The following is an 18,352-nucleotide window of genomic DNA, read 5'->3' as shown; positions in this document are numbered from 1 at the left end:
CACGCTGATAGTGTAGCATTTCAAAAAACATCTCTATAGACATCTCTATAGACATAGCTATGTTCTCCACCTTTGGTCATGAGTACCTTGGGGCATATTATCAAGACAGGCGATAAAATTATCGCCGCTTTAGCGGCAGAAAACTGCCGCTAAAACGGCGATATTGGGCTTGATATGTGCTCTATGGAATTCCAATTGAAGCTCAGGTTAGATGTCCTTCACATCTAACATGGGCTTCAATTGGAATTCCATAGAGCATATTATCAAGCCCATTATCGCCTGTCTTGATAATATGCCCCCAAGTTTCTAGCAAAGTACCATCAGATTTCTGCATGTCAGAAGTAACTCACTGATCTCTGTAACTTGGTGTCCGTGCTCTCACCACGTGTATTCCTTAGTTTTCTCAGTGTGGGTAGTGTAGGCAATATGTTTACAAATAAGTAATGGGGATGATGGTCAAGAGAGGGAGGTGGTTTGGACCTGGGCTGCCCTGCTGGCTTGTAGACCCTGTCTTCAGCACTTGACTGAAATCATATGATTCTGAGCATCTCGCTTAATCTCCCAGGGCCAACAATTGTAACAAATGTACTGAAATATAGTTGCAAATGTGCAACTGAAATATGCAAAAGCCCTAATGTGTAGTGCAAGCGATCCTTTGTTTCCCAGCTATCTTTGTGCTATATATAATTTAAATATAGATGGAAAGCTTAGAAAATGCATTGAATGAGGTATATGTATAAATTGCCCCCAACTATCCACTGGCAAAAGTGTGCAGCAAGCCATACTCACCGTTCTGTTAACCCAATCGACATACTGCACGAAATATCCCAGCTCCTGCCTCACGAAACACTCTATCTCCTGGGGTAGACAAGAAACAGAGCATCCTTTAATGATTTATAGTTTGGGCTTTGTTTTAGATACACTCCACTTCTTAAGTCATAGCTCAGTTCCTGTGGAACAGAAGCAAACCACTAGAGCTTGCCTCGTTCCTCACATCACTGGCCTTGTTTACACCAATGGGGACACACGCACTCCCCACGTCAAAGGTCCAACCACTCCCACTGAGTCTTGGTCATTCCCCCCACATCATTAATTTATCTGAGTATACAACACTTTTCTGAAAGCTAAAACATGACCTGGAGGTTGCAGAATGCTGACAATTATCCATGCAATTCCAAATCGTGTAGGCTGGGAATCCCAAATATTGATAGGACAGAATATTGTTAGAACAATATTGAGAGACCACATATCAAAAGGTACATTTCTATACATTTTTTATAACTTACTCCAATTATACGTAACTTGGTCATATAAATATCTTCAAGCACGTAGATGCGGAGTAAATAGAAAATCCTTTTCTCCCTTCTTGTACTTACCTTCCAGTAATTTGTCCCTCCATATTGTATTAACGATTTTCTGTCCCCTGATATTAGGGTTTCAATAGTCTCTACTAAAATCGAGGCATATTGCTTATCGTCATTTTATTAAAAAATAGAAAGTTTTTTTTATTGCAAATAAAATAAACTTGATCCTTGAAAAATGATTTTGCTTGTATGACATTGGTTAATGTACATTTACTGTAAACGAATCTTTATTTGTTGATTGGGGATTTGGAGGTGGCTTTGTTCTATCTTCGGCATTGAGTCCTGCTCAGCTATTAATTTGATCATAGGTTGATTGCAAATGTTTATAATGCTTTTTTATCTTAGTATTTTTTATGTGATTTTATTGCTTAATGGAAAAGAATTCCATTTGTGAATGTAGTAATCCTGAACTCACCCAGTAAAATCATTATGAGGTATCAATACAATCAATATAAACAATTAGTCTATTTTTCAACATCTGCTACTAAAACCAAGCTTTCACCAAGCCATAAAATTTTACTTTTGCAAACTGGGAATGGTTTTATCGTGCTTCTCTAACCCACACAGACCAAATACAGCATGAACAGCAGCAAGGCAAGTCTCAGGCATATACAGTGCAACACAGCCGCAAAGGCCAAGGTATCTAATGGACTGTGTAATGTAGCCTGATAGGGGTTTTAAAGGGTGCAGGTAGTAACTATGGTGTAGGCAGTGTGTCTTGTAGGCGCTGTGGAATACAGGGTGCTGCTAGTGTAGTGCGAAGGTGGTGGTTAAGGGTGCAGTTGGGACATATTTTGGAGGTGTATATGGTGTAGGTGTGGCAGTGCAGGGTGAAGATGGTGTAGTGAGAAGGTTGTGTTACATGGCATAAGTTTTAGGTGTTGTGGGAAGTGGGTTGCTTGTGTGTGTAGCTGGTGATCCAGTGTGTGCGTGATGTAGTAAATGGTGACTTAGGATGCAGCTTATGGTTTAGGCAGTCTAGTTTTATTTGTAGGTGGTGTGTAATGTGTTTATGGTGTTTTGTTGGTTTATGGTGTATGCGACATAGTGTGAAGGTGGTGGATAAGGGTGCAGGTTGTGATATAGATTTTTCAGTGGATATGTTGAGTTTCTATTCAAAGAATGAACGAGTAGTCGTGTCCCCTAAACGGGGAAAAACCGCACCTCTAACAATAGAAAACAGTATCAAGTTGTAAGTAATATGCGTGATACGTATATTGTTGCAATATTTGCAACTGGGTGCCAATCAAGCCTCAGACACCTACTACCCAAAGGTGTCACATGCACATCAAAAATTGTTATATAAACTAGAAAGGAGAAGAGAGAGGCTGTTGCAGCGAAACCACGAGATCAAGTAGTGGAAGGTTAGTGGTAGTGTTGTGCTCAGATGTCGGTATATGGTGAGGTGTAATGTTTAGGAGGTGCTTTAATGCGTTGGTGGTAATTTAGGCTGTAAGTAGCATTCTGTGTAGGTAGTGTAGAGGTGTAAGTGCGAGTACAGGGTGTAGGCAGTGTCGGGATATGGTCAGTGTGTAAGGGGTGGTGTTTGGTGCTGATAGTGACGTGGTGAGGTGTAAGTTGTAGGTGCTATGGGCTATAGGTGGTGATATAATGAGTTGGTAGTGTTAGGCTCTAGGTGGTCTTTGTTGTAAGAATTTTGGGGGGTGTAGGTGGGGTGTAGGGTCAGTATATAGTGGTGTAAATAGAGATGGTTACCTGGGTGTAGGTTACGGTGTAATGTGCTTGTGGTGGTGTGTGGTGTAATTAGTGTTCTTGTGCTCCATTAGGGTTGCATCATCACTTGGTGTAACGTTCTTGCTCTCTATATGGGTTCTGTTACAAGGACAGGCGGAGAGAGCATGAGGTACTCACATTTTTTAGCAGTTGCTGGAGATCTACAGTCAGGAATGTTTCTATGCGCAGAATGTCTGTGATTGTCTTGTTTGTCAGAGCCTGAGGACCAAAAACAGAACAAAAAATAGCTCAAGGAAATTAGAAGAGTGACTCGGGAGAGGGACAGAGAAATTGACCTCAGGGCATATGGGGGGAAGAGGTTAAAGTGAAAGTCAAGATACTCAGGATAGAGGCAGGGAAAAGAACGGAGCAGGAAAGGGAGAGAAGGTGTGAGAAAGTGGAAGAGCGAGGGTAGAGTGAAGGACAGGAAGTCTGGGAGAGAGGCAAGGAGGCCAGAGAGATCAGACAAGGGCTCCTTCAGAGAGATAGATTGATAGCTGGGGATGTTGAAAATTAGTCTCACTGCCGCATTCTGTACCAGCTGCAGCTTGCCGGTGGCAGATTTATTGATCTCCAATTTTAACCCATTCCAATAATCCAACCTAGATTAAATCAGAGCCAGAGTTACTTGTTTACGTGCTGAAATAGGAAGAAAGGGGCACACCTTTCTGGGAATCCTGATAATCCAAAAGCATGTCGATACAGTTTGATTGACCTGAAGGTCAAATGACTGATTTGTATCCTCCAGGATTCCCAAGTTTTTTGCTGAATATTTTGGTATGGGTAGGGTGCCCAAAATCTCCGGCCACCATGAGTTATCCCAGATGGAGGGTTGGCTATCAAAGATCAAGACCTCAGTCTAGTCTCCATTCAGTCTTAGGTAGTTTTTACCCATACAAGTAGCTACAGACTGCATGACGTTTTTAAAATTAGAGTCAATAGTTTGAGTATCTTTGGCAATTGATATAAAAATTGCATATCATCAGCGTACGGTATGGTCTGCAGCCCTTAATGACCCTGTAAGCGCTGCCAGTAGGAAAACAACATTGAGGTTGAAGAGTTTAGGGCCCAAGGAAAAACCTTGAGGGACCCCACGTGGCAAAGTTGTGGACTTTCGAGCTATATTGATTAAAGAGTACTGTCTATGATTTGTCCCTTAAAAAGGAGGTTAGCAATTTCAATGCTGAACCTGTAATCTCGAAATTCTGCAACCTACTGACCAGCAGGGATGGACAGATGGTGTTGAAGGCCATAGACAAATACAAAAGCATCAGTGCTGTAGCGTGCACTGCATCCACCATGATTTGATTGTTGTTGACTGCAGATATTAATGCAGTTGCTGTCCCATGATTACTTCTGAACCCAAATTGTGAGGCATCCAGCAGTTCGGGTTGCTCAAGATATGCCATCAACTGTGAGTTTAGGTGTTTTCCAAAATTTTTGACTGGGGTGGGAGCAGATAAATGGGCCGGTCCATAGGTTCTAAATAGATTTTTTTTAGCAGAGGTTTTACAGCTGCCATTTTCCAAAGCCTTGGGAAGCACCCTGAGCTAATTGTAGTATTAATGGTAGTTGTAAGAGGCAGAGCAATAGTCTTGGCTGCAAGCTGAAGAATCTTAGGAGGACAAGGCTCAAAAGGAGATCCTAGCTTCATGCTGAGATGAGAAAGCTCTGTTTGGTCAGATGCAAGATGAGTAAAGCAGGCAAATGCCACTGTCTGATTCTTAATAGTGACCATGGAATATAAGGAAATTTGATCGGTCTGAGCATCCACAGGGGAGATGTTACATGGCCTTGTGTTCAGAGAGTCCAATTCCTTATAGTTATTTAGGATTTTAGATTGAAAGAAGTTTGCCAATCGAAAGCAAAAATCTTGAGAGCCCTCTATGCTGGAGCGTTCACCAGCTGGAGAGAGCAGAATGATCCATTTGAAGAGCTCACTCTAGGAATTGGCAGACTCAAGCCTATCTGCGCAGAAGATGGATTTCTCTTCTTTAATGGCCATTTTGTAATACCTAATAATGGTCTTATATAGGTTTCTTTCCTGCAAATTATAACTTTTACGCCAGGTGCGTTCCTCACATCGGCAGGACTGTCTTAATAACCTGAGCCATTCTGAAAGCGACAGGAAGGTATGCTTCTTCCTCTGTGTGAGTGTGTTCTTAATAGGAGCAACCATTTCAGCTGCTTAGGTGAGCCAAGAAGAAAGCTCTGCTGCTGCTAATTTACCATCCTCATGGTTTGTCCAATTGCTTTTTGTAAGGGCCCGAGATAGGGCTTCTTCCGAGAGCCCTTTCCAGTTTCTTTCAAGTGACTTATGACAGTGAGCATTAGAATCTTCCTGAATACATAGCCAGAGGTCACCGCAAGATGATCAGACCAAAATAGTGGCACTGTTTCTGTGAACCTAAGGTGAGGTTCACTGGAGAAGATTCTATCTAATGTGTGGCCCGCTATGTGCGTGGGTGCATTGACCAACTGCGACAACCCACAGCACGCCAATATGTCCCTGAATGCTCTGGAATCTTTGCACGTATTATTTTCCAGATGGTAAATAAAATCACAAAGGAGCATGACATTGTCCTTTCTAAGGTAAGGTTCCATTAAGTGTGCACATTCTAATGTAAATGAAGACCTAGGTCCAGGGGATCTACAAACTAGGACCCTGGAAAATGAATTGGTGGGCAATATTTTTATTTTTTAAAAATGTATAGATTAACGCGGGGTTGAACTCTGAAGAGGTTCAATGAGGCATGTGTATTTAGTTTTATAGATGATAGATAAACTACCCCTTGATCTGCTTAGCCCGTCATGCCTGAGAATCATGAAGCCAGGAGGGATAGCGTCCACCAAATCGAGTCCAGATGACTCCTTGGCCCAAGTTTCAGTTACGAATACCCAATCGGGGTCATGAGTGAAAATAAATTCAGCAAATTCAACTTTACTTTAAATTAAAGATCTAGCATTGATCAAGTAGCCCTTATATTCAGTTTCACTGGGAAAAGTCTCGGTCTGGGATAAGGGCTCATGGTCTTATTAAAATGAGCAGTAGGTACGTTAGCGATGAGTCTTAGAGGAGTAACCCTATAACCATATGATGAACAGCTACTAGTCTTGTCCTCATAAAGGTTAATAAACCCAATAGGGGAGACACAAGCCAGAAACCTACTGCTGTTTGCCAACTAAGAAGCTGCTCTCTTGTGTAGGCAAGATTGGTGTCTTCTTCTTGGACAGAACAGTGGGTGTGTGTATGCGCTCTCATGAATTTAAATAGGCGCTCTTCCTAACGGGGGGTGCAAGACTAATCCGCAGGCTTGAAGTGCTAGTCACTGAAAGTAATGTAGCCACACACTTCCCTCAACTACAATTGGCTATGGAAAGCCGTGGTGGAACAGGGAATGAGGGCACTAATGGGCACATACACGGAAAAGGCTTGGCAACGCAACTGAAATCAGCACCAAGGTAATAAAAGTATTGACGATTTAAAAGGTAGGAGCTCAGAGCCTACCAACTAACCCCAGCATGTCTGTGCTCTCATGAATTCAAATAGGCACTCTTCTTAATGGGGAGCGCAAGACTAGTCTGCAGACTTCTAGCGCTAGTCACCCAAAGTAATGTAGCCACACACTGCCCTCTACTACATTCAGCTATGGAAAGCCATTGCAGATCAGGGAATGAGGGCACTTATGGGCACGTATAGGTAAAAGGCTCTGCGAGGCAACTGATATCAGCACCAAGGTAATAAAAGTATTGACAATTTAAAAGGTAAGAGCTTGAAACCTACTGACTAACCTCTGTGTGGGTGTGAAGGATTTTATCTCACATCCGGTGGCCAAAATGCATCTTCAGAATATTTTTGATTCCTTGTGTCCAAGACACAGAGGATATCCAGGGGGGTTGTATTACTGAATATCGACTCCCTAGAATAACGTTGCACACTATTATGAAAGACAGAATATCGAGGGGCAAAATATCGGAAGGAAAGTGCAAAGAGAGAGGTATAGATTTACTATTCCTAACTCAACATCTAAGTACCTTGAAGATATATGCATCATGTAGGTACCTATATGTGGAGTCTAGACTTATTTACCTGTTGACATTTTATTTTCAATATTCTGTCCTCCATATTGTGTCCCATTGATATTCTGGTGATGATATTCAGGGTGAACACCATCCATGGTGGGGTCGTTCAAGATACTAAAGGTCTCAGACTGACAGGAACACACCCCATATCATTATACACCACATCTTTTGTTTTGGGTTACTCTGTCTGCTAATCTTCATGTTTATATTATTAGAGATGAAGACAAAAGTAAGGAAACAGTGCAGATAATAACAGACAATTCGGTAATCCCTAGCTGAAAATGTTGGCCAATTAATTATACTAATACCTCCACCGTGGGCGAGAAGACTGACAGGAACTGGACGCCTTCATTCATCTTAGCCTGAAACAGAAAAGAAATTGTCATTATTTATAAAGCCAAGGGATACATGCCACAGGGGAGATGTTGCTGCTACCCAAAGCGATAACACCTATAGATATATATATATACCCAACGTCTCCTCCCCTTTTCTGGACTAATGTGCTGTATGTGTGTGTGTATATATATATATATATACAGACACACACATACAGCACATTAGTCCAGAGAGGGAGAGGAGACGCTGTGTATGTGTGTGTATATATTACCTACTGGCGGTCGCCAGTAGTTAGTTATAGTTAGGACCTATTATCTATAGGAAAATCGTAACATTCTTTTCCCAATAACTTTGGCGTCAGTTGACGAATCTTCGCGAAATTTTCAAAACGCATGGGGCGCTCCGGTTAGCTCCTATCTTAAAAGTGTTGAGGTGATTCGGCAAGCGGGGGCCGTGAAAAAAGGGGGGTCCCAAAACGTGTTTTCTCCATGTTAATTCCCATAGGAAACTTTAGACACGGCTACAGCCCGAACTGCTGAACGGAATTACACCAAATTTGGCGAAAAGGGAGCCCTTGGTTCAGAAAGATCCCTTTTTGTTAAATGGAGTAAATCCATTCAGTAGTTCATGAGAAATTAGAAAAAGAAAAAGTTTCAATATCTGGGCGGAGCCCAACGACACATCTCATCGTGAGATCTGATTTGCTGCCACCACTTCATCCTGGAATTGCTGGCAGCCATCTTGGGACCAATACCCATTGGAATGCATTGTAGTGAATCGAAGATTTTGAGGGTTACCAAAAGGAGAACTATAAAGGGTGATAACAGACTTTAGTTACATTAGAATTCATTTGTTGATGGGCACCATACTAATTTCAGGAATTGTGGTGTGTTCTAAGGTGATTTTACCCTGTGAAAAACCTTCTGCTGGGATATCATGAATCATGTTTGAGAGAAAACTGAAGCTAAAATGAGACCATATTTTCTGTAAATTCACATCATCTTTCTCAGTCATGTGAGAATGAAGTCTGTCATTCTCAGTAAATCATGTACATCCAACAAGGGCAGAGACTGTCAGTTGATTCCTTTGTGTTCTACTGCAGCTTCCCAGAGTGTTCTAAAGAACAACTAGAGCGCTAACAGCCTTACTTATGACAAAAGTATGGCACACCTAAAGCCATCTTGAGTGGAATAAACTGGTAACACTAAAAACATTTAATTTAAAAAGGAACAAAATGATGGGGTTCATTTTGTCATAGAAATTATGGTTATTGCTGTAGAAAGAAAAATTAGGACATGTTTTAAGTGAGATCTCAAATATCTTCCTGTTATATTTCAACAGGAGCAGCCTGTCAATTGATGCCTTTGTGTTCTACTGCAGCTTCCCAGAGTGTTCTAAAGAACAACTAGAGAGCTAACAGTCTTACTTATGACAACATTATGGCACACCTGAAGCCATCTTGATTGGAATAGACTGGTAACACTTAAAACATTTAATTTGAAAGGGAACAAAATGAGGGGGTACATTTTGCCATAGAAATTATGGTTAGTGCTGCAGAAAGAAAATTTAGAGCATGTTTTAAGTGAGATCTCAAATCCTCTTCTATTTCATTAGAAAATTCTGACATGCAGACTGAAACAATCACTTTCAATACCAGCAGTAGACTTCCAGTTAACTCCCTGGTGAGCAGTAGCTTTACTACAGTGATCTAATGAACTACTAGAGTGCTAACATTCTGAATTTATGGCAAATGTGTGACACATCTGAATGCCTTCTTGATGGAATCAAAGTAAAAAACTGAGAGCATTTCCTACTGAGGAGACTGCAGTAAATAAGGAAATTAGGAAACTTCATAACAAATAAGTCTCCCAAGATGGCCACCAGAGAAAAAAGAGCCCAAATGTAGCACAAATATCACCCAGATGTAGCTCACATATAGTTTTTCTGCAGTTTTATATAGTGCAGACTGGTCAGGTATTGGAGCGTTACATCTTACCTGGACCCCTTATTGCGTATTTTGCACGAAGTACATGAGATTGATCTTGCGAAACACTGAATTTTACGATTCTGTTAACCTGAAGTTGCTCTGAACCGGGCTTTGTAACACCCGTTTTTATCTACTGGTTTTAATTAATTCTCACTGTATTGTATTAGGAAAGAGGATTTACTGTTTTTGTGTACACTTTTATGATCTATGTTTCTAAATCAGATCGAATAAAGTTTAATTAATTCTATGGCAGGACGGAGGCAGGACGGAGGCGAGGATTATGCATATCTTTCCTCACTTTATGTGCATAACAGTTCAAAGAAAACGTAACACAACAATCATTAAACAAAAGACTACACAACCCACGAACCATTAGGGGGGTAGTCTCCAAGGAAACTGTAGTCCAATCATATCACAGTTCATCGTATATAATATCGTGATGTCCCTTCCGCTTCCTCTTTCTTCACTGCTCGTCAGTTACGTGCATTCCTTACATTCTTGGCTTAATCTGACGTTGTTGCTGTTTGTATAGCGGTTTCTTGTGCACGTTATTAGCATTATTACCTCGGTATTGTTTCATATTCCCTGCGCAGCAGGCTCTTGCCCGAGAGCGTTCTCCCCCACACGGTGAGATCCTGGCAGGCGCGTCTGGTCCGAGCGAGGCAGCTCCATCGAACGCTCCCGCTGGTCTTTATGCGCGTTTGGGAATCCGGTCACTCCTTTAGTGTCCGCTTGATTCCCGACCAACCCTCGCCTAATTTTGACACCGCTACGCGGTGATTTACCCACACGGCCACGTTAGTGACCAGTGCCACCTGGTGGTGGTAATTGGTATTGCGCCTCAGTCTATTCTTTGAACAGCTTCGGGGAAAGCCCAGCTGTTGGAGCCCCGGCGAGGGGCTGCCTTACAGATTTTAAGGACATTTGTTCTGTGCTCACACCCTCTGAAGACCATTTTTACTCCTCCTACCAGGAAGTGGAGGTGGAATGGCCCCCCAACTTCTCCCTCCAGCAGTGGACCAAGCCTCTCTCTGGCTATTTCTAGGGCGCTGGCTTCTCTTAGGGATCAGGATGATAAGCTGGCAAAAAGCATCCCTGGGGTGTTTAGTGACCTAGATCTGGTGGTGGCAGGTCAGCAGTAGCTCCCAGATAGGGAATAAAAGGGCCGTTAAGCATAACGCGGGGCACTTGGAAGGATTTGATAAACTTACGGAGACCTTCCTCAAAAATGCGCGAACGCTAAAACATGCACCCTGCCGGGAGGAGGAGTAGTCCGGAGAAAATTGCGACGCTGTCACCACTATTGTAGACCCCAACGGCGGATTTCCCCTAGAGGGAGAGGGTGTGGATAAGGACTCGGGGCGTCTCTGGCATCCAGAGTCCCACTCCTCTCAGTCCCCGGTTGTGGACGGGGTCCACTGGGACATGTTCAAGCCTACCCAAATTTACCATCCAAGGTCGGCGGAGTGGACCCCTGACACCAAAGTGGCAGTGTATGTGGTGGGGAAAATCCATCAACCCCTTGAAAGGGAGGTCAGGAATAGGATGAGGAAAGAATGCCACAGGCCCTCACTGAAGGGGAAGGTGGCACACATGCCTGAAATTGATGAGAAACTATGTATCTTTTTCTCCAAGTATATGACGGATCCCAAGAAAGGAATTGATAGGTTTTGGACGTGGTAGGGCCCTTGACCCAAATTATTCAATTGGCGGAGCGTTCAAAAGAGTCAGGATCCCCTTTGTCCACGGATATTGTGGCTGGTTGGGTGCACTACCCTAAAACCTAAAACACTACCCCCTCCCATACCCAAACACCACTGCACTACCCTAAACCCTAAATCTACCCCCAGCACAACCCGCTACACTACACAAACACCACTGCACTACCCTAAACCCTAAAACACTACCCCCAGCACGGCACCTTCACTACACAAACACCACTACACTGCCTTAAACCCTAAAACACTACCCCAGCACGACCCCCTACACTACACAAACACCACTGCACTACCCTAAACACTAAATCTACCCCCAGCATGACCCCCTACACTACACAAACACCACTGCACTACCCTAAACCCTAAAACACTACCCCAGCACGACCCCCTACACTACACAAACACCACTGCACTACCCTAAACACTAAATCTACCCCCAGCATGACCCCCTACACTACACAAACACCACTGCACTACCCTAAACCCTAAAACACTACCCCAGCACTACCCCCTACACTACCCAAACACCACTGCACTACCATAAACCCTAAAACACTACCGCCAGCACAACCTCCTACACTACACAAACACCACTGCAAAACCCTAAACCCTAAACCACTAGCCCCAGCATGACTCCCTACACTACCCAAACACCACTGCACTACCCTAAACCCTAAATCTACCCCCAGCATGACCCCCTACACTACCCAAACACCCCTGCACTACCCTAAACCATAAAACACTACCCCCAGCGCGACCCCCTACACTACTGCACTACACTAAACCCTAAAACACTACCCCCAGCACGACCCCCTACACTACTGAACTACACTAAACCCTAAAACACTACCTCAGCACGACCCCCTACACTACCCAAACACCACTGCACTACCCTAAACCCTAAAACACTACCCCAGCATGACTCCCTACACTACCCAAACACCACTGCACTACCCTAAACCCTAGGGGAAAAAAAACACCCCATGCCCAATCCCCCTTACCTCTCACTCCTCGTGGTTCCTCTCTCCTCGTGGTTCCTGCTTTACGTCGTCTCTGAGGGGCGGTGCACGTCGTTGTGAGGAAACGGAACAGCCTCTGTTTCCTTACAACGTGGATCGTCTACATGTTTTTTAGAATGCATGGTCCTTTACCATACATACCTTTACAACAAAATTTGTTGTAAAGGCATGCGTGGTAAATGACCATGCATTCTAAAAAAATCTGTAGTAATGACTTCGCGATGTACAACGCATGCATGGTAATGCATACGTTGTAATGGTATCGCGAAGTAAAAAAGTCGTTGTAACAGCTGTTTACCAATCTAAGCTGGCCCCTGTTCTTCAGTGAGATGTTTATTTGATTAATTAGGAGGATGGAATGTGTTTTTTTACCGAAAAGTGCATTCCCAGATGTTGAATTGTGAAAGTGTCCACGTGGCCTGGTTTCACTTCCGGTGAGAAAGTGGAAGAGTCTGTATGGATCTAAAGGAGTTCTGTTGTTGGACGGAGCCTGCGCGACACGTCATCAGAAAACATAGCTAATGGAAAGCGTCTTCCCTAAAGTGTGTGGCAGTGCCATGAGAGGTCAACGAGTGTGCGTCCCACCGCAGTATGACCGTACCATACCGCATGACCCATGTGCCACCTCCAAGGTACGGGAGGCAGAAGCGGCATCGCAGGTCCTCTTGAAGACCATTGTAGCACTAATTCTACATTTTGGTACTAGGGCATTTTAACTTTGTTGTTCCTGCCAGATACAAAGAGAAGATCCTGTGTCATTCAGTGCCCTCGTTACCTTTTTTGTGGGTTGTGGTGCTTGTCACTTCGCTGCCCCACCGATGCACACAACTGGGCACCCCACCTCGTGTGTCATCTGCAGGGCCTCTGCCCTCGGATCACTGGTTTCGGTTTCTGGAGTGGCAACATAAACAGTTGCTCCCAAAGGACAAGCCTGAACACTTAGTTGAATATCCCCTGCACCAGCATTCCACGGAAATTGTTTCCTAGCTCTCCCACGTCGACGAGGACGTCATAATAGCACGGCTCCACTCGTGCCACCGTATGACGTCATCGGAGCCATAAGAGGACCTCGTCGGCGTGCTGACGTCAGTTCCACCCATTTTTTCTGTGCCACCGAGGCAAACAGGTGGACCGAGACATTTTCACATGCACACATAGTATAATCAATATATATATATATTGAGTGAAAAAAAACATAGGTTTCAGGCACATTATAGTTAAAAATTAGCATTTAAAAAACCTTAGAAAATCACAGAAAAAACCATAGGTTTCAGGGGCGTTATAGTTAGTTGGACATTTCACTTGTACAAAACATGGAGGCAGGAAAGACCAACTGATAACCACAACACAGAGTGTTTTTCCAGCTTTTCTTTGGAAGCTCTGGGCTGCTGATATCCATTAAGGGGTGTGAAACCACCCCAGGACATCGGCAACAGCCTCAGAAGCAATAGCGGCTCCTCCTCTATGGCGGAGGAGAGTCGCTCCACTGCTTTCAAGCAGTGCGGAAAATGAAATATAAAATATAATAGCTTTAAGTTATTATCATTTAATGCTTCCTGCTGCTTTGCGGGCGGGCGGGTGGGCGGGGCTGCTCTGCTCTCGGAGCAGGGCAGGGGAAAAGTGGTTTACCCACTCCTAAGTGCGCAATGACTGTTTGGTCGGCCCTATCGGGCCTTCCAAACCAGTCATGCACACTTTCCCCACTCTCCATGCAAGCTGCATTACAGCCTGCATGGAGAACAAGCCCATGCTCCCATTCCCTGGTTGAGCGTCCAACCAGGACACTCAAATCCTGAATGCTGCATTGTGATTGGTCAGGGGAGCCAGGGGGCCTACCAATCACATTGCTGCTTTGCAGCATTGTGATTGGTCTGTGGAGCCAGGCTGTGCATCCAAGACGGAGAAGAGCAGGAGTGGAGACGCGGTACCCGGGGCAACGGTAAATTTATTTAATTGATTTGAATGTTTTATTTTTTTTAAATATGCGCTACCCCCACACAACACCCCACACGACCCTCCATGCGTGAAACCGTGAGCCATGCCGGCCGCCGCTGCTCAGAAGGCTTTTTCGTTTTCGGAGGGGGGGGGTGCTTGGTAGGGGTAGGGGGCAGCATGCCTCTTAGGTGGCCCTCAGAACGAGGCCCCACCCCCTCCTTGGCCACGTCCCCTTCTCAAATGGTGAAATAGTTTTGCAAGTTGGCAGGTCTGCTGGCAAGCATTTTGCTAGCCATAAGCAATAGTGCAAATGGGCTAGATTTCAACCCCGTGCTTTGCACCTTTCACTCATCTTCACCTGCGGAACCGCTCCTATATTCCGCACCCAGACGGTGCATGTGCCGGGAATGCACCAGCTGCAGCACTTTGGAACATGTGCTTGATGAGGCCGGCCTGTGTGCTATGAAGGGTGTCTTCTGCCCTTGTAGCGGGTGTCCTCCAAATAGACTCAAAGACTGCCAGTCTGCGCTACCACTGTCTAATGCAAGCTGTTGCTCACCTAGCTGGGCTTTGAGTCAGTCAATGCTGTGGGGTTTGAAAATAAGGATAACATGGAGCTGAGGCCTGTGTATGGACCAACATCCCAGCAGAGCATCAAAACAATAACCTGTTTTCATAAAAGCCTGGGACAGGTTGGAGCAATTGTAAGCTAATCTAAGGGAAAGCTGGAGAGCATCTCTGCTCCTAGTTACCAAAGTAGGCAAGAAACTGGAAGTATGGGCAAGCCTTACAGTCCATTCATGACTCACCCCCTACCTGCTAGTTTTGGTGTGTATGAAGTGAGTTACAGAGCATGTACCTCTTGGACACTAGTTTTGACCATTACATTCATTGATCGAACCCCAGCTGCCCAGGAGCCAGAGTTGCTAAATAAAGCAGTCACAGCAAAGGTATGAAAAATGGAAGGCCGGAGTGCAAATTAGAGGAATGGACCTGAGGAGGATAAGGAACAGAGGACCATGTGACGAAGAGGGTTAACAACACTGCTTAATTTGAGGCAGTGGTTTCCGGTGCTGGCACCTGCACTTAACTGTCAGCACCGGCACCTATGACAGTCTGCCACATGGTGGTGCTGTTTCTCTTATTTCAATATGAGCACAGCAACAGTTGTCTATAAATTCAATATACAGTATAAATGACTAATTCCCGCTGCCCAAGGCATTCTAATAGCTTGTAGGAGCATGATAGTTAGTAGCTGTGTTTGTATTGCATTGGCACACTGGCAAAGGCTATGGGTAGTGTGAGCTGAAGTAGCCTCCTAACAAGGTCCCAACACTTATTTTTCTACAAATTAAGCACTGGTTAACAAGGAAGAAAACACTATTTGCAGACTGACTGAGCGAGTGGGAAAGAGACTAGATTAAAATAGATGGGCAGAGAAAAGAAGTCAAGGAAGGAAACGGAAAAGGGAGGCACCCTAGGGAGACTGATCAAGAGAAGAAGCGATGTAAGGCGGGGAAGGGAAGTTTTAGGTTGAAAGACAGTAGACATCCTGAACCTAAATGATTTGCAGCACACTAACCATAACATGACCTAACCGATTCTAACCAACCACCGCCACACATTGAAGCACCTCCCCACCACTAACACCGAAACACACACACACACACAACCACACGCACACACACACACACACACACAACATGTCATTGATGTGTTTGTGTTGGCTGCAACTGTACCTCCACCCTACAGAGATGCTGTAAGCCAAATATAGGATATTACAATATTGTCAAGGTAAGTACATACAAGTAAGTGCATGTTTACTAAAGGTAACTTCAAATATACATATCTTGGCGGTATATATTGTCAAGGTACATGTATTCAGATTTCAGTATAGTAAACCTATACTTAACGATATATATTAGGCGCGATGATATCATGGTAGTCGGTATTTTGACTAAGATGTTCTTGTAGGACGTCATATACAGGAATGATATTGTGACATATAACCCACCAGAATGCTGCCCAACCGCCAAGAAGCAAAAGAGTTGTTGAATGCAGCTCTGCAATAAACAGTACAACAAACCTTGCAGCAACAAGGAGGCGACCCTGGTGCTCGGAAATACTCCCATCTTTCCAACCGACAGCTACTTTAGAAGTTTAGAAAAGCTATTTTCGAATTTAGAATTCAGGCTTGAGGCAATTATAGGCAGTGTTGAATGTGAAAACTGACAGTTCATCCTTCATACGTGAAGACAGGTGGCGCTCAGAAAGCAGCAGGCACCGCTTCAGAGCCCGCAGAATGAAGCAGTCATGAAAGAGGATTCTGTCAGATAAACAGTTCCTGGTTGAGGGGTGTATTTGAACTGGCAGGAAGGTAGCTTGGGATGTAAGGAATCTGGGAATGGCGGTGCCATAATTTGGGCACCGTGATGCATAATGCCACCAAGAGCTCACGCCCGATGAGGACATGAACATGAACTAGAATCATGAAGTCAGTCAGACATTAATAGGAGATGACTGGGCCGAATGATAAGCACGTTGGAGCAGATTGTGGACACTGATTGGGCAGAATGGTAAGCAAGTTGGAGCTGATTATGGATAGTGAGTGGGCAGAATGATGAGCACGGCGGAGCTGATTATGGATAGTGAGTGGGCAGAATGAAGAGCACGTTGGAGCTTATTATGGGTAGTGAGTGGTCAGAATGATGAGCACGGTGGAGCTGATTATGGATAGTGAGTGGGCAGAATGAAGAGCATGTTTGAGCTTATTATGGGTAGTGAGTGGGCAGAATGATGAGCACGGTGGAGCTGATTATGGATAGTGAGTGGGCAGAATGACAAGCACTTTGGAGCTGATTAAGGATGGTGAGTGGGCAGAATGATGAGCACGTTGGAGCTGATTATGGATAGTGAGTGGGCAGAATGATGAGCACGTTGGAGCTTATTATGGGTAGTGAGTGGGCAGAATGATGAGCACGGTGGAGCTGATTATGGATAGTGAGTGGGCAGAATGATGAGCACGGTGGAGCTGTTTATGGATAGTGAGTGGGCAGAATGAAGAGCACGTTGGAGCTTATTATGGGTAGTGAGTGGGCAGAATGATGAGCATGTTGGAGCTGATTATGGATAGTGAGTGGGCAAAATGATGAGCACGTTGGAGCTGATTATGGATAGTGAGTGGGCAGAATGAAGAGCACGTTGGAGCTTATTATGGGTAGTGAGTGGGCAGAATGATGAGCATGTTGGAGCTGATTATGGATAGTGAGTGGGCAGAATGACAATCACTTTGGAGCTGATTATTGATAGTGAGTGGGCAGAATGATTAGCACGTTGGAGATGATTATGGATAGTGAGTGGGCAGAATGATGAGCACGTTGGAGCTTATTATGGGTAGTGAGTGGGCAGAATGATGAGCACGGTGGAGATGATTATGGATCGGGAGTGGGCAGAATGAGGAGCACATTGGAGCTGATTATGGATATTGAGTGGGCAGAATGATGAGCACATTGGAGCCTTTTATGGATAGTGAGTGTGGAGAATGATGAGCACGTTGATTTGATTTGATTTGAGTATTTATAAAGCTCAGAACTGCCCGAAGGCATCTAGGAGCTAATATCAGGAAGTACAGCAAGGTTGCCAATGAGACTGGGTGAGTATGGTTAGTTGACGAAGAGCCAGGTTTATAGCGCTTTTCTGAAGGCTGGAAGTGTTGGTCTGTTTTTTATCCCAGCTGGGAGCATGTTCCAAGTTTTAACAGTCCCAACCAGGAAACTTCTTCCACCCCAACCGGCTCTCTTAAACCTGGGTGTTTGTAGAAGTTTGCAGTGAGAAGACCGTAGATTTCTAGGTGGTATTTACCAGTTCAGTTGGTTCTTCAGATATTGAGGCCCAGAACCGTGGAGTGCCTTAAACACTAGGCATTGGGATTTGAATGTGATCTTCTTGTCCACTGGGAGCCAGTGCAAGGTTCTCAACTTGTGCGAGACTGGCTGAAATTTCAGGATATCCAGCAGCAGTCTGGCAGCCATGTTTTGAAGAAGTTGGAGCTGATTATGGATAGGATAGTGAGTGGCTAGAATAATAAGCAGATTGGAGCAAATTATCAACACAGAAGAATGGTGAAGGGTTTAATATGTTCATTTATTGGAAAGAATATTGAGCTGGGACAGAGCT

General features: G+C 44.3%; 1 protein-coding gene across 2 annotated transcripts in view; it reads right to left on the bottom strand.

Annotated features, from left to right (window-relative positions):
* The window catches only part of PROM2 (prominin 2), a 352,175-nt gene that overhangs the window by 20,532 nt on the left and 313,291 nt on the right, over positions 1–18,352 (bottom strand). For both annotated transcript variants that reach the window (XM_085634097.1, XM_085634096.1), the window contains exons 18-20: positions 7,490–7,543; positions 3,237–3,317; positions 790–858 (exon numbers count right to left, since the gene is read on the bottom strand). In XM_085634097.1, the coding sequence (XP_085490223.1) occupies positions 790–858; positions 3,237–3,317; positions 7,490–7,543 (204 nt within the window). The remainder of the gene's footprint in view (positions 1–789; positions 859–3,236; positions 3,318–7,489; positions 7,544–18,352) is intronic.

Source organism: Triturus cristatus, chromosome 11, assembly GCF_964204655.1.
Source record: "Triturus cristatus chromosome 11, aTriCri1.1, whole genome shotgun sequence".
NCBI lineage: Eukaryota > Metazoa > Chordata > Amphibia > Caudata > Salamandridae > Triturus > Triturus cristatus.
This window is presented reverse-complemented; position numbering and strand designations above follow the sequence as displayed.